The sequence below is a fragment of the Kwoniella bestiolae genome, chromosome 4, assembly GCF_000512585.2.
Source record: "Kwoniella bestiolae CBS 10118 chromosome 4, complete sequence".
NCBI classification, from domain to species: Eukaryota; Fungi; Basidiomycota; class Tremellomycetes; order Tremellales; family Cryptococcaceae; genus Kwoniella; species Kwoniella bestiolae.
Genome location: NC_089244.1, coordinates 53,212 through 68,375, shown reverse-complemented (window position 1 = coordinate 68,375; position 15,164 = coordinate 53,212). Strand labels below are relative to the sequence as shown.

Here is a 15,164-nt window from a genome sequence, read left to right as displayed (position 1 = left end):
GTCAAATGCATTATCGTCCACGTATCAGAGCAACTATCATCTGCAATCCCATTCTAGCTCCATCTACCACTTGCACTTCCTTTCCTTCTTCTTTAGCAGCGTCTATGATCCAAGGTTCCATCCCGCACATTCCCCCACAACCCAATATTATCACTTCTGCTCCTTTCTTGACCAAATCCTTCGTTGTAACCTTCATGTTTCGCTCCACCTTCACTTGATCCCCTTCCTGCAGTTCTACCACATTTAGGCCTGTAGTTATGGGTCCTGCGAATCTGTTTGAATCGTTCGAGCCAAGGAACTTAGCCGTGGCCAAGACAAGATTCGTCTTGATACCAGATCCGGTCGCAATGATTCCGAATTTTCCAGTCGCTCGTAATAGAGCAGTAGCTACTCCAGCATGGTATATGCCTAGGACAGATAGAAGAATGCCCTTTTCTGAAGCGTAGGATCGTAATGTAGGAATCAGGGGGTGTTCGGAAAAACAAGCTACCAAGACACCATCGTATTTCTCGACGAAAGCCGGGAGCTCAGCCATACACGCTTCGCAACTGGATTTGGCTGTAGCTTCATCGGAGATTCCAGGGGGACCTGATGAAGGGTTGAAGAAATCGGCAGAGGTATTAGGAGGTATGTGAGGGCGGAGAGAACGCTCGATAGCTTGGGTGATGGACGACGAGGAGTTTGGATTGACTACCAAGATCGAGAGTGTCCTTGATTCTGTAGTCATTTTGATCGTCGTTGTGTGGACTGAGGCCCTACTCAGACGGTCCCACCCTCTGATTCGGTCATTTTGACCATGGACGCGTTCATACCCATTCATAGGCGCGTTCGGTTTTCAGCTCAGCGTAAACGATACCGCGGTCAACTTTTCCCGGTCATTCCCATGACCCTTATCGGGTAATGCTTTGGCCATTTCTGCTCCAAACCGTCGGCGAAATGGAGCTTGCCCGGCGCCCTCCTTGCTTTTATCTCATCGGCTAAAGTGTATTGAGAATCTTGCCCATAGAATGGTAAGGCTGTTCCTGGACCAAGACATTGATGATGTTCACAAGTTCATGAATGTAATGTCAAAATGGTTCTCAGTTTCTGAGTCAATAATCTACCATAGCGAAAGGCCAATAGACAAACAGACCGAAACAATGGGAAGACCACTGAAAGTCGCTGCAGCTCAAGTGGGAGCAGTCCACCGAACGACCTCACGAGCTGAGGTTCTGGACAGATTGATCAAACTTCTTGAGGATGCTGCTAAACAAGAAGTCAAATTGGTTGTCTTCCGTAAGTCTTGAGGATGTGTGAGCATCGCAGACTGACCACTGCGTTCGATAGCCGAAACCACCTTTACCACCTTCTTCCCCCGATATTATATAACCGATGATGCGGAACTAGCAAGCTACTATGAGCTCGAGACAGCCGAGACCGGACCTATAACTAGAACAAAGAAAGTCAAAGCATTCTTTGACAAGGCCCAGCAACTAGGTTTAGACGTGCAGATAGGTTACGGAGAGGATACAGGGAATGGGAGATACAACACTGCAGTTTATGTGAGCGGAAAGACCGGCGATGTATTGAATAAATACCGAAAAGTGAGTCGTGACTTGAACACAGCTTACACTCGAGTGCTGAGTTATGCGACCAGATTCACTTGCCAGGCTCCATGGAACCTTTCGACCTGGATCCTAACACTACCAACCAGCTGGAGAAGCGATACTTCCTTCCTGGGGACTACGGATTCCAAGCTTTCCGAGCTAGCTCCCTGAAGGACATATGCGGTGGATCAAGTCCCATAGTTGGACAGCTTATCTGCAATGACCGAAGATGGGCAGAAGGCTGGAGATGCTATGGATTACAAGGTGTCGAGGTCTTGTGCTGTGGCTATGTGAGCTAGTATCTTTGGTCATTGTGCCTAAAATTAGCTTCGTGCTGATAAGGAAGGACAGAACACCACTGCGTATGCTCCCCAGTTATGGGGTGGTGATCAGAATATCTCGAGAGAAAAGGCTTATGAAGAAGCTATGGTGAGTCTGGTGTGACATTCTTGTTTCATGTCTTACCAGCTGACTTTTTTCTGGTTCAACGAACAGTTCCACCATAAACGTAAGTGATCAGGCAATAAGCCATCAAACATGTGCGAATAAATATCGGCAAACGATAGCTAATTCTCATCTCTCTAGTCGTTGTCCAAGCACATGCCTATACCAACTCGAGTAAGTGTTTTACCACCGTCTCTTTCTCAGACTGGAAGCACAAGACTGAGTATGTCTCGTGCAACAGTGTTCTGCATCACAGCCGCTCGATCAGGTAACGACGATGGTCGACATCCCCTCATTCCGGGATCAATGATTGTCGATCCAGAAGGTCATATAGTAGCGGAAAGCAAGACAGAGGACGATGAGCTGGTCATTGCCGAAATTGACCTGGACGACTGTAAGCAAGGGAAGGAGAGGACCTTCAACCTCGGTAAACATAGACGACCGGAGATGTACGGTAGACTCGTAGAAGAAGGTGGAGTCAAGCCCCCTCCCGAGATTTAGATATTGGTTATTGTACATGCATTATCATGATATTGGCTGCAACAATACTCCTTCGAAACTTGTCCCTGCCTTTCAATTCCGTTCTATCATAATTCGATTATGTCACACTCCTGTTTCAGTGATATAAGCTCACCAGGTTGCAAGCGGTGGGCGTATCGTAGGCGAAAAGGAGGAGAAGGGAATCAAACAAGACGAAGTGACGAGACCGGGAAAGCAGGATGAGGACAGTGCGAAGGCATGAGCGGGGACTATGAGATGGTCAGACGGCAGAAGGGGTGGGAGAAGGACAAGTCGGCCTTGACCTCGCAAGAAAGTGTTCACGTTGTTTGCCACTGCAGCAGCCCGCCTTGTCAACATCTTGGGGAACTTCGGAGTTCCATCACGGTCTCATATCTACTAGCACTTGTAAGATGTCCCTGTCATCTGATATCTGTGAGGCATACGTGCAAAAGAATGTATGCATACAAAATACCGAGATAGAACAGTTACAATATCCAATTACTAAAGTAGCACGTCTGGCTCTCGGGCAACAATCAATTCGAACTCGGGGTTGAAGTTGTAATACGTGTTCTCGTGGCTGTAGTCGCGCGATTGTCAGCTGGATGTTGTTGATGAGACTATGGTCTGACTCACTATTGGATAGTAGCAGCGGTGAAGGAGGCATCCTCGGGGTCGATCAATGTCTTCTTGATTCCACTACCTTCGGCAGCCTCCAGCATGAGCTGGACTTTGCACTGCTTGTCCAACGCTGAGAACAGATAGGCACACTCGTCGACAGTGTTTCCCAAGGTGAGAAGACCGTGATTCTGCAAGATGGCGCATTTGTTTCGGGGTCCGAGAGCGTTGGCGATGTTCTCTCCTTCCTGGGCAGCCAAGACCTAAACGCAGACAAATGTGAGTCTAAACAGCCAAATCACAAAGCGTATTACTATGAGACTTACAATTCCTCCGAAGTTGTGATACACCGCTTGATTGTCGTAGAAGAGACAAGAGTCCTGAGTAGTGATATCTACGGGTCTACCGAAAGCCGACCATGCCTTTCCGTGCAACGAGTGGCAATGTCCAGCAGCTTCGACTTCAGGTCTAGCTTTGTGGATAGCAGAGTGGATATGGAAGCCGGCCATCTACAATCACCTATCAGCTTCTGTTTGCGGGCCTAGTGGGAGCATTCACTCACGTTGATAGGTCGTTGAGCACCCAGCGTAGGATGAACGTATCCTTCGGGAGTCACGAGAACGAGCTTGCTAACAGACATTGCCGAGAAGTGGACACCGAAGGGGTTCATCCAGTAATGGTCTCGCAAAATGGGATCCTGATGTGAGGGTTTACTTAGTGAATGGTTTGGCCACTTGTGATACACAGACTGCACTCACTCGAACCGTGATGTGACCACTGATACCTTCTCCGTAGCCCAATTTACCCCAGAATCTGAAAGCAGCAGCAAGGTGTTCTTTCACCCATTGTCGCTTCTTCAAAAGACCTTCATCGTCCGTAGCATACATGAACTCTGGGTAACCTTGAATACGCAGTGTACCCTCCTTGTTACCCCTCCATGTCCTCTCAAGAGGGTTCTTTGAGAGATCGGATGTGGTCTGGTGGAAAGGAGTTACGTGAGAAGGGACATCGGACAATGCGATTGGTGCCATGTTGACTGATTTACGACGGGGTTAATTAAGCGAAGGACTTGACTGGTTTGGATGTAGCAGTGAATTGGTCAGTATCGGACGGAGTCTCTTGATTATATATCGCTCAACGACAAAATCAACTCTACATCGTGTGGAATCGCAAGATTCTCTTTCGCTGCCGCGAGTCTCCGATGCCCCATGCAGAGTGTGTTTCGTTTCTCTTGGGAGAATTCAAGAGATAACGGATGTGAAAATTCCAGCAGGCAAGATGCCACGGCCAAGCTGTAAGTGCCGTGATTTGGCCGCTGGGGACGCACCCTGAGGAGCTGAATTTTACCCTATTTGTCTCTCGACTGTGATGTGGGCAAGAGTTTTCCATGCGCAGATAAGGATTTTGAAGTTGGTGAGGAGGGTGATCACGTAATACTTAGAACTGGGATCATTCATCAACGGATGTGAGATGGTACAGAACATGTAAACAGGTTTCCTCTGGGAGAGCGTTTCGCGGATGCTAGTAGCAATTTACGCACAGACCCTCATCTACGGCCATAGAACCCAGAAAATGCCGCATCCCGTCCGCTCTGCGCAGCAAGCTAAGAAGAAGGTTACAAGGTTGCCAGGAGGGAGAGAAAGCGAAAGGGCTCCGTTCTACCCGCTGATTCTGTCAACAGGTGGATTTCAGGACGACGAGACAAAGGCAAAGCTAAGGGAGTGGAGGAAATGGAAGATGCCGGGCGTGTCCTACTCATGGATGCTGATTGGGGTGTCGGTAGCGCTGGCTAAGGCTAGAGGAAAGTCTTTCCTGGGCTCAACTGGTAGTTAGGGCAGTAATTTTGTATAGTATAGTCCACAGTCGGATGTGCAACGCACAGACCCCTTTTCATAGTTCTTTATCGTTTCCTACTGTATATATACTATTAGGCATGTATCTAACTCTGCGAAGCCATCCTGGGTATCGCTCGGTTAGTACCAAGGTGGGGGACCACTTGGGAATCCCGGGTGCTGTAGTTTTTTCTCCTTTGCTTTTTAAACCAAAGATGATCGAGTAAGGATGAGAATCAGCATGCAAACGATGATATTGCATTCTTCTGGAATGTCAAAGGAGGTGAATGAAAGGGAATTGATGGGTTAGCTCAGGGTCAATTGATGATTGATGGTCCGTGTGTGAGTGTGTATGTGTGTATACGTGTATACAAAGGAGGTCTGTGTGTTCTTTTTGTCATTCATTGATTGATCGGAGTATTTTTGCAGGAGTGCGCACTGATCACCGATCAAAAGTGTACAATCAAACTTGGTGCATGCATGTATGCCTTCATTGTCCATGGGGCATAATTTACTTTCTATGCTTTCTACTATCTATAAATGTCCTTGCATCAACCCAAATGAACGTTGTTTTCTTGTTTAAAGATGCTATATTGTCCGTGTGACGAATGTAATAAGGGTCAAAGCGGGAAAGGATAGAAGAGTGGGAGAGGATTAGTTAATGACGATGTGATCGGTCTATGGAAGGCTGATTCTCCAGACCAAGGCCTGGTTATCCAAGGTACTTCCATACCCATCAACGTATTTCTCACCAGCTTCGGATCCGTTGGTGGTGATGAAATCGTTGTCCGAGAAGGAGAAGAGGAAGTAATCGTTGGGGAAATCGGGATCTTCCACAGATGCGATAGCCTGTGTGATCGGAAAATGTCAGTGGGAAGTTCGGCAATATAAAAAGCATTACACGTACCGCTGACTCCCATTTTCCGTTGATCAAGCTAACGTCAAAGTCTCCCGCATTATGTAGACCAAACCTAGCCAATTGCACTTCATCGATCATATCGATAAATTCGACAGGCTCGGCAGCTGTGATGCTACTGTCGAGAACACCCTTAGAAGCGACAGGCTTGACACCATCGGTATATTCGGTGTTGATGAGATCCGTTGCACCGTTGAAGTTGAAAAGCATAAAGTCCTTGTGCTTAGATTCGCTGTCATCGTTTCCATTACCTTTCCCATCTCGAGAAAGGAGCATTAAAGCGTCCTCGGAGAGGTAGAGGACATCGGATTGAGCCAGGGTTTTACCTTTACCATTGGTGACTGGAAGTTCGATCACGTAAGAGTGTTTCAAGGTAGGTGTACCAGAGATATCGTAGATGAACATTCGGGCGTATCTGCCTTCACCTTTCGAGTCGAGGTCCTGGGTCAAAGCAGATTGCATAAAGGCGTAAAGGGTCTTCCCATCGGGGCTGGCCGTGAGACCTTCGAATCCTTGATTGGGAACTCTTCCTGTGTCTGGTCCTTCCTCACTTTCGGCGGAGAAGTAAAGCGAACCGTTCTTGTAAGGTAGAACAGCTTTGGGAGGAACGATGGTGTCAAGTAAAATACCTTCGGCAGAGTATTTCCAGATGTATGGTCCATACTCGTCAGCAACCCAGGAGGTACCATCCGCTAGAATAACGAGACCTTCGGGATCACTCGAGATATGGTTGTATGATTGACTGGCGATGGGTTGAGCGATTGATCCATTTCTGTGAGTCGTAGGGTCAAGACCGGTAGTTGGGGTGCCATCAGCTTCAACCAATCTGATGGTGCTCTCGTACTTGAGAGGGAAGGTGGATTTGGCGGCTTGATATTCCAGAGAGGTGTTTCCGTAATAAGGATTGAGCTTGAAGGAGATGATCTGTTGTCGAGAGATGTAATCGGTGGTGGTATCGGTGTTGTGTCCTCTATCAGGTTGAGTGACCATGACACCGGAGAATGAGCCATCAGTCTCCTTTTGGAAAGATCGAAGGTGGATTGCTGAACCCAAGGAACCGATAGTCTCGCCGTACGAGTCAATCGCATCGCCGTTGATAGCACCGAATCCGACGAGACCCTTGTTTATGTATTTCTTTCCTGCGAAAGACACGGTGGTCTGGTATGCTGGGTTTGGACCGGTGGGAGTGGCGCTAGCAGAGGCGGAAGGGACATCAGACGAGACTGACGCAGACGCACTTATGGAGGCTGAGGTAGAGGCTGAGACCGAAGCGGAAGACGAGGCTGAGGCGGAAGATGAAGCAGGAATTGCCATGGAAGACGAAGCAGAAGCCGAGACAGAAGAGGATACAGCGACTGATGAAGATGTCGAAGCGCTCGGGACGATAGTCGATGAGCCTGCGCCAGGACTGACGTCCGACGCCGAAGGTGCGATTGAAGTTGATGAGGCAGATGGAGTGACAGATGCTACGACATTGGAGGCGCGGGAGGAGTTGACAGCAGAGGAAGCGGGAGGACTGCTGATAATAGTCGAGACTGAGGCGCTTGGCGAAGCTCCCGTCGATGATCCGCCCGCAGAGACAGATTGTTGAGCGGACGAGACTGATACCGATGGTTGTAGACCAGTGGAAGGTTGAACAATGGGTGCGGAAGATGAGACTGGTGCACTAGGGGCAGGAAGAGATGATCTAGGACTAACGGATCCAGCCGATGATTGCACAGGAGGAACGACAACCGTGCTGCTACCATCGTTGCCACCGCCCATACCTTGACCGGGACCGGGTGCAGGGGTGGTGGAAGGCGCGGCGCTGGACTCAACGGGTGAAGAAGGACTGGTTCCTCCATTGCCGTTACCATTGCCATTTCCGTTCCCGTTACCGGGGGCAGGGCTGGTGGATGGCTGGGAACCACCGGGTGCGGCTGACTTGGAAGGAGCTTGACCAACTCGGACACAAAATTCTGCGGGATAGAGGTAATGTTAACATTGAAAAAGCCCTCAACCTGAACAAACCTCGACTCACCTGTTACAGCGTCACCCAGATTCAGTCGCGAGGCAAAGTCATCGACAACGAATGAATCCCTGCTGCATACGGTGAAGTTGGTCCAGAAATTGGCCGGTTCGGCATACACAAAGGTACAGACTTGAAGAGGCAATTTGGATGCGTCAACATTGGGAAAGGCGAAAGGAGCGTAAATGTATTCAGGAACACCGAGGATGTAGCCAGCGCTTTGACCGAGGGAGTAGATAGGTTGAGAACCCCAAGCAGCGATGAGAGTGGAGTTACTGGAGCCGGAAGGCTATGATAGTGCTGGTAAGCGTTTAGCCTTTCGCTTGTTGACTGACTCACCGTTTCAACAATGACTGTTGTGAAGTTTTGTGAGGTCACGAGAGCGAGGCCTTCAGAGTCTTCCAGGAAGATGGTGGAGCTAGCAAGGGCCTGATTACTTGTCAGCTTACACTCAAAACTACCCAAGTCTCGACAAATTCACGCGACCAGAGTCTAGACCGGAACCATGGGCGATTTGCCTACCTTCGATGAGGTGTCTAGCTACGATCTTGCTTCTAGAGGTGACAGGGTGGTGAATGGGAGAAGATACGACAGCTCCTAAAAGAGGGAGAGCTGAAACGAGGATAGAGGACCGCATGCTTAAAGATTACTTGGGGGAAAAGAAGTTAGTTGAGGAGATGTAGTTGTATTTCGTTAGATCTGTCATGACTTATATACCTTGTCCCTTTCATGTCCTAGTAGGTCACGGTTGTGTCTTGTTGTCTGTTTGTCATTCGCATTTGTCCGCATCTCCGTTGTTTACCATCTTTCGCCGGGTCAGACCCTATCGTTCAAGGGAAACCTGATGCAAGGAGCCTGCTGTATGGGATCCAAGCCAGGATATTCCATTTATAGGCTACCACAATCATGGTCATCCCTGGAATATCGGATGGTTAGTATGCATCAGTACTGGTGGCGCTGATGCATGTGTGGTCCGTGATGTAGAAGACGGAATATGATTCGTGATTTATTTGAGTGAGTAGATCACGTTCTTCGGCGTGGTCAAAACGCCTTCGGACTGTTTCGAAGAACGTGCGTGTATCTAGGGGTGACTGACCATGGGATAGAATGAGACTAACAGGAATCGGTCATGTTGTGCCTTTATTCTTGATGTTCCGAAACGGCGGAGAGGTATGGGAGGGTGAAGTACACGGACATGCCGTCGAGGATATATATGCTGAGAGGAGGAGCTATAGATGAAATAGAAAGATTGTTGTTGAGCTTCGGTCCGTGATTGCCGACATGGCGGGCAGAGAGCCTGTCTTGGCCTCGCATTCTGGGCTCTTAGACGCCGAATCACATCGATGGGCCCAATCCAGCGGAGTTTTGAGATTTCATGAATAAGTTCGTGATCGAACGGCTACATTCCAATAAGCTACACAACGCATTCAATATGGACTGGAGTGGTAGGTCGATGTGACTTACGCGAGTGTGAAGCTGTCTATGGTTATGGTTCGAAACAGAATTTACGTAAATCGCTAAGAGGTCCTCCGCGCGATCTCATCGTCTTGTTCCGATCTATACTACGTCACTCGTATGATCGGATCTATGCTCAGATAAAATCACTACAACCTAAATCGAGAGTCGCATTCCTTGCCGAGTTAGCAGGCGTCTACTGCACCAGAATCACAATCATGTAATTCCCTAGCACCTCCTTACTACTGCTTTTGACTGAGCACGGCAGGCTACAGCAATCAGCGAAAAATGACTACCAATAAATTACAACCCGACTCTACCATCACGCTCAACTCGGGTGAGAAGGTGAGTAATGCAGTCCGAACAGCGGAGAGTAGCACTTACACCAGCCCAGATTCCTCAACTAGGCTTCGGGGTATACCAGTCACCACCTGAAGTGACCTCCAAAACTGTTCAAAGTGCATTGGATGCTGGCTACAGGCACATAGATTCGGCACAATGGTACTTGTGAGTCACATCAGGTGTATATTTGAATACTGCTGATATGCTATCTAAACACAGCAACGAAGAACAAGTAGGATCTACCATCCAATCCTCTAAATACCCTCGAGATCAAGTCTTCATCACAACCAAATTAGGGCACGCAGATCGTATTAAAGAACTCCTAAACGAGAGCGTAAAGAAGATCGATCCTAGAGATGGAGGTTACGTGGATTTGTTTCTGATTCATTCTCCCAGCGCAGGGCCGGAGAAGAGGAAGGGGCAGTGGAAGGCCTTGGAGGATCTAGTCAAAGCAGGGAAAGCGAAGAACATAGGGGTATCAAACTAGTGAGTACGCTGTCTCCTCATTTCTGCAACCATCTCTGATTTTAACTTTGCCAACAGCGGGGTCAAGCATCTTGAACAGATGGAGGAGTACGCCAATATCCCCCCAACAGTAAACCAGATTGAAGTGAGTACTTTGCTACCATTGAAACTAGTTCATCCGCTGATCAGCTCGATAATAGCTGCACCCTTGGTGCCAGGTCAGTCACCTTCTCGGTATAGACGTCCTGTCATTACTGACTTATGCCGATAGCAACCTTCCATCGTTTCCTACTGTCAATCTCACAACATCGCCTTAGAGGCATACTCTCCTCTTGTGCAAGGCAAAAAAGCCTCCGATCCCACGTTACTCAAGATTGCAGAGGAGACTGGCAAGAGCTGGGCGCAAGTCTTGATCAGGTGGAGCTTGCAAAGAGGGTAAGGGTATCCATATCCTGCAAATCTGCTCTGTTGCAATTGTCATACTGATTTATCATACCCTTAACCTACATCAGCTTCATCCCTCTACCCAAATCTGACACGAAAGAGAGAATCATTGCGAATAGGGATGTTTTCGATTTCGAGCTCAGTGACGCTCAAATGGAAAGTCTCAATGGCTTAGATAAGGACGAGCACGTGTGTCTGAACCATACCGAGCTTCCTTAACAGTTGTTGATTTTGACATCAGCTATGCACTCTTGGTACACTTCAAACATACACATGCTATACCTGAATACCTGACAGTTGCAAATATGCGTAGAACTATAGGTACCATGACTACATACTATATCTCATGCTTCGAAGATACGACCAGTGCTGACGTTGAGCTATGTTTCGACTTAAAATCAGCCAGTAGACTGATTAACGTGTATTGTCAACTCACTCTAGTCCACTTCTTCCCGTTCCACCATCTTGAAAGCAGAAGGTACGGCCAGTACACATGCCAAAGCACCACGAACGGGATCCAATCATCGGCGACAAGAGTAGGATCTTCCCTCCACACAAGCGGTGCTTCACTTGGTTTGAGCGTATGCTTTTTTCGTGCATCGATAGCGCACGCAGGGAGTGATGGATGGATCTTGGCCAGAGTATCGGCTGAGGATACGATTAGAGGTAGATATCGCATGATCAAATCATTGTATATCCATGATCTCGGGGCGGTGTTCACATCAGGGCGAAGTATGGTTGTATTGACGGTGTTTGTCTCTTCATAGCAATCAGCTATTCTGGATAGCGGAAGCATGATAACAGCTGTGTGAACTCGAGCATTACACTCTATCGGATACATTTCACCATTTTTGGTCGAGACGATAAAGTCGAATGAGAAATGTCCGGTCAGATTTCTCTGTTTACCAGTCGGTGTGGGATCCTTCTGAAGTTTTTCCAGCAAAATCTTGGTCCATCGTTCCGCCCGTTGGCCAATCTCATCGCTAGTCGCATTCTCATAAGTCATGAGCATATCATTGGAAGGGCAGGTGACGAAGGAAGTGATTTTGCCCGTGATGACGGAAGCATGTGTACACCATTCTACGCCGCCTTATGAGCATATGCTTCCAATACTCGGACTTGAATGTCAGGGACTCACCTTGTCCTGGTATAAACTCCTGGAACACATATGGACAGTCCTTGGTAATCTTCAGATTTAGGCTCTCCAGCGATTGTCGGGTCCTCGTGAGCTCCTTGTCATCCCCTTTCAACGGATAAAGGGTCATATCCCCTCGATTCTCGTCTAAGCCCATACACTTGAAGATGTACTTGGGTTCTAAGAACTGATCATCTTCTCTCAGGAATGATAGTGCTTCTTCCACACTGTTCACCATCTCTCCAGAAGGTATACGCATCCCTAATCGTTCCACCAAGTGCATGAATTTATCCTTATCATGAAGATCCTCCATCGTCTCCGGATCTTGTATGAAGGTCCTACATCTGCCCTCTGTCGCTACAAACATTTCATCGGCTGCACGAGCGTCTTCGACAGATGATCCTGCTCCAGAGACGGGGATGAAAAGAGTTGCGGAGTGGAGCTGAACGATAGAGAGTAGTTTCTTCGAGTATCGATCGTATGACCTGGCTGCGGATGGGAGGATATGAAAGCGGTCTATCGCTGCTGAATATCGCATAGGGCAGTATTCGCCCCAGCTGTATTGTGCAAAATCAAGTTAATTGAATTGTATCCCAGTCTTGAGATCTCCATCATCTACTCACCCTTCCTCTTCGACGCCTATTACCTTCCAACCTGCTCTCTTGAATGCTCTAGCGAGACTAGTCCAGATGTGAGTGCGTGTCTGTACTTCATGGGAAGGGTTTGCGCACTCACGTCAAACCTTTAGACATCCTTCCTCCGCTGATGACCACACATCCTTTCTCGCTGTTCACCTTATCTCCTATACGAGTATCATATTTGCCAATGAGAAGCTTATCGTAGGCCATGCAGACGAGCACTGCGGCAGCAGTAACCGGTAGTAACAGAACGGAAAGGCATGGCAGGATCACGCTCGAGAAGAAGTTTTGGAGACCGGTAGGCGCTTGGCGTCCCATGTTGCTACCAGATGAACGGCTTGGCTTGTGTCTACTGTGTTCGCGAGATTGTCAACCCATCGAGTAGGTGTGTGATGAAGGTTCAGAGCGGAATTGAGAGCCAGCTGAGCTGAGTGCAATCATGATGCAGTGTGACGGATCGTGATTACCGCTGTGACGTAAGGCTGCGAAGAAGGTTAGATCTCTGGATGAATTGTCCAAGAATCGAAAAACGTGAGGTAGGTACTTCCGGTTACCGATCCCGATCCCAGTCACAGTCCCAGAAATGCGATCTAATTATCCAGGATGTCACCACGATGGTATGACACGAGATGGCATTCGATTTCCTATCCGTCTGTGCGTGCCTGCCAGACGCAGGGTCAAATACCAGGAATGTCAGTTGTGCCGATTTCACTTCACATCGTGAATTCAGCAAAGCTCAACGGTGGAGGTGTATCATGGAAACACAGTGTCGAGTTTACACCAAAAATGCATGTATTTGTGTGCTATGTAAACAATGTTTCTTCTGCTGCCAAGGAGCTTTTATTTAATGAAATTCTTCTGACAAAATGCTAATGTACATCGATTCCTCTGATCCACCACTAAGCCTAGTTGGCTTCTACCAAAGTACCGTTCACTCCGTTTGTGATTACACCCGTACCATCCACTGGGACACCTCCAGCGGAGATGGCAGCAGCCTTGGTGTGATCGCCATTGATACCTTTCCTCTTCAAGCTGTGAGCGGTACAGCAGTCGTCGGCAGGTACAGGCTTTTGAGTGTTGGAGCTCTTCGCGTAGGTTTCAGGTTCAGCACCGAGATCACCAGCATCAACGTATGCTTCTTTACCGACACCTGAGCCGTATCGCGACTTGACGAATTCCTTGTGTACCTTGAGCACCGATCGGAGCTCTTCAATTGGTACATCGTTCAAGAAGATACATTTGCCGAATTCCTTGTCGGGAATGGCAAATCGCTGTTTACCGTCTCGAGTTTTCCTACACAAAATGATCAGTAACTATTCTCTATCATGTGACTTGTACTACTCACTTGATAGCCTCGGTAGCGACACCAATGAGCTCATCATCGAAGAGATCGTGGTCCATGGAAAGACCGACGGAAGAAACGAGGGTGAACCATTCATCTCGCTGGGCATCGTTGAGGATACCTCGGGAGTGCGCGAGCGTTATCGAGTAGGCCATGTCAATCTGTAATCAAAGTGAGCACAGAGACTTCAGGAGCAACAGGGGATGTCAACTCACAGTGATGGCATGTCCGTGTCTTAATGGGATTCGAGGGGTCAATTCGAGAGTAGGTGACCAGGTGTGACCGAATGCGATAACTCGGTCCAAGCCAAGTTCGTGTAAGTTAGGAGATTCGAGCTGAAATAAAAGGTCAGCTTTACGATTTTGTATATAGTCCAAAGAGACTCACCTCAAGCATGGTCTCGATACCTCTGTGACAGATCTCAGTACCTGGCGCTCTGACACCGTCTGACCCCTCCTTGTAACCGAAGCTGGTCTCAACGAGCTCTTTACCGTGCTTGACCAATAATTCCCATACCGCCTTGTCACCGACCGAAGCAATCTTAACAAGTTCCGCGAAACCGTTTCGGACCTACATTTGGAAATGAGCATACAATCTGGTGCATTGTTCCGAAGCTGACTTACTTGACCTATAGGAAGGGTCTTCAAGAACGAGAAGTCTAAGAAGGTGTGAAGAGGAGCGTGGTAGGCACCCAATCTACGACAACGAAGTCATTAGCAAATAAACATAGATCGGGACAGTTAAACCAACTCACCGGTTCTTCAACTTCTTGTGGTTGATACCGACCTTGATGGACACTGAGGCATCGATCAAACCGATCAAGGTAGTTGGTACTCGGATGAAGTTACTCGTTCGTCGGTAAGAGGCACAAGCGTAACCGGCGACATCGGTGACGAGACCACCTCCAATAACAAGTGTGGGTTCAGTTCGAACGGTACCGAATGAGTCCATGGCATCAACGATTTCAAGCATGGTCTGAAAGCTTTATATCAGCCAGGAGTAACAGAAGAGGAGGTCACAAAATGACTCACGTCCATGGTTTTGTGAAGCTCTCCACCGTTGACAACCTTCCAGGTAATCTCAATGTTGTAGTGGGCAAAGTATTTCTCAATTTGCTGCTTGTAGATTGGGTGAACGACTGAAAGAAGATGATCAGCCCACTGTGTTAGCGTTGCGAGTTGTGGGTGAAAGGTAAACTCACTAGTGTCCATGACAATCAAGACTCTTCCCCATCGCTTGTAAATCTCAGCTAGCTTAGCATGGTTGACATCGAAGACAGGAGAGGTGTAGTGGAAGTTGTATTTGAGGGCTTCGTACCCATCAACAACGATGGATCCTTGGGAATCCTTGGAAACTTTGGCAGTGAGATCAGACATGGTGAAATGTTTTGGATGATTATGCTACAGAAGGGTCGAAGAACTTTAAGATACAATTGAAGGCC

At 48.1% G+C, this 15,164-nt stretch overlaps 7 protein-coding genes across 7 annotated transcripts; 2 read left to right on the top strand and 5 right to left on the bottom strand.

Moving 5' to 3' along the window:
- Positions 1–10: 10 nt before the first annotated feature.
- Positions 11–727, bottom strand: I302_105593 (uncharacterized protein; the record flags this gene model as incomplete). Its single annotated transcript, XM_019191342.1, has 1 exon — positions 11–727. One exon carries the CDS (start codon positions 725–727, stop codon positions 11–13), a length of 717 nt encoding a protein of 238 aa, XP_019045972.1.
- Positions 728–1,139: 412 nt separating this feature from the next.
- Positions 1,140–2,531, top strand: I302_105592 (uncharacterized protein; the record flags this gene model as incomplete). The annotated part of the gene is made up of 7 exons (XM_019191341.1): positions 1,140–1,275; positions 1,327–1,583; positions 1,637–1,876; positions 1,938–2,015; positions 2,082–2,094; positions 2,172–2,204; positions 2,272–2,531. The coding sequence occupies 7 exons, from the start codon at positions 1,140–1,142 to the stop codon at positions 2,529–2,531; spliced, it is 1,017 nt and encodes a 338-aa protein (XP_019045971.1).
- A 501-nt stretch (positions 2,532–3,032) lies between these two features.
- Positions 3,033–4,177, bottom strand: I302_105591 (uncharacterized protein; the record flags this gene model as incomplete). Its single annotated transcript, XM_019191340.1, has 5 exons — positions 3,033–3,108; positions 3,165–3,409; positions 3,473–3,655; positions 3,709–3,843; positions 3,905–4,177. The coding sequence occupies 5 exons, from the start codon at positions 4,175–4,177 to the stop codon at positions 3,033–3,035; spliced, it is 912 nt and encodes a 303-aa protein (XP_019045970.1).
- A 1,479-nt stretch (positions 4,178–5,656) lies between these two features.
- On the bottom strand, positions 5,657–8,539 carry I302_105590 (uncharacterized protein; the record flags this gene model as incomplete). Its single annotated transcript, XM_019191339.1, has 5 exons — positions 5,657–5,827; positions 5,886–7,852; positions 7,915–8,191; positions 8,242–8,331; positions 8,384–8,539. 5 exons carry the CDS (start codon positions 8,537–8,539, stop codon positions 5,657–5,659), a joined length of 2,661 nt encoding a protein of 886 aa, XP_019045969.1.
- Positions 8,540–9,645: 1,106 nt separating this feature from the next.
- On the top strand, positions 9,646–10,827 carry I302_105589 (uncharacterized protein; the record flags this gene model as incomplete). The annotated part of the gene is made up of 7 exons (XM_065870116.1): positions 9,646–9,702; positions 9,752–9,864; positions 9,919–10,185; positions 10,243–10,309; positions 10,365–10,382; positions 10,436–10,599; positions 10,677–10,827. The coding sequence occupies 7 exons, from the start codon at positions 9,646–9,648 to the stop codon at positions 10,825–10,827; spliced, it is 837 nt and encodes a 278-aa protein (XP_065726188.1).
- A 125-nt stretch (positions 10,828–10,952) lies between these two features.
- I302_105588 (uncharacterized protein) lies at positions 10,953–12,699 on the bottom strand (the record flags this gene model as incomplete). The annotated part of the gene is made up of 5 exons (XM_019191337.2): positions 10,953–10,988; positions 11,045–11,688; positions 11,747–12,300; positions 12,367–12,423; positions 12,479–12,699. The coding sequence occupies 5 exons, from the start codon at positions 12,697–12,699 to the stop codon at positions 10,953–10,955; spliced, it is 1,512 nt and encodes a 503-aa protein (XP_019045967.2).
- Positions 12,700–13,286: 587 nt separating this feature from the next.
- On the bottom strand, positions 13,287–15,099 carry I302_105587 (uncharacterized protein; the record flags this gene model as incomplete). Its single annotated transcript, XM_019191336.1, has 8 exons — positions 13,287–13,674; positions 13,727–13,884; positions 13,939–14,058; positions 14,111–14,293; positions 14,347–14,419; positions 14,478–14,698; positions 14,755–14,861; positions 14,925–15,099. 8 exons carry the CDS (start codon positions 15,097–15,099, stop codon positions 13,287–13,289), a joined length of 1,425 nt encoding a protein of 474 aa, XP_019045966.1.
- Between the last annotated feature and the right edge of the window lie 65 nt (positions 15,100–15,164).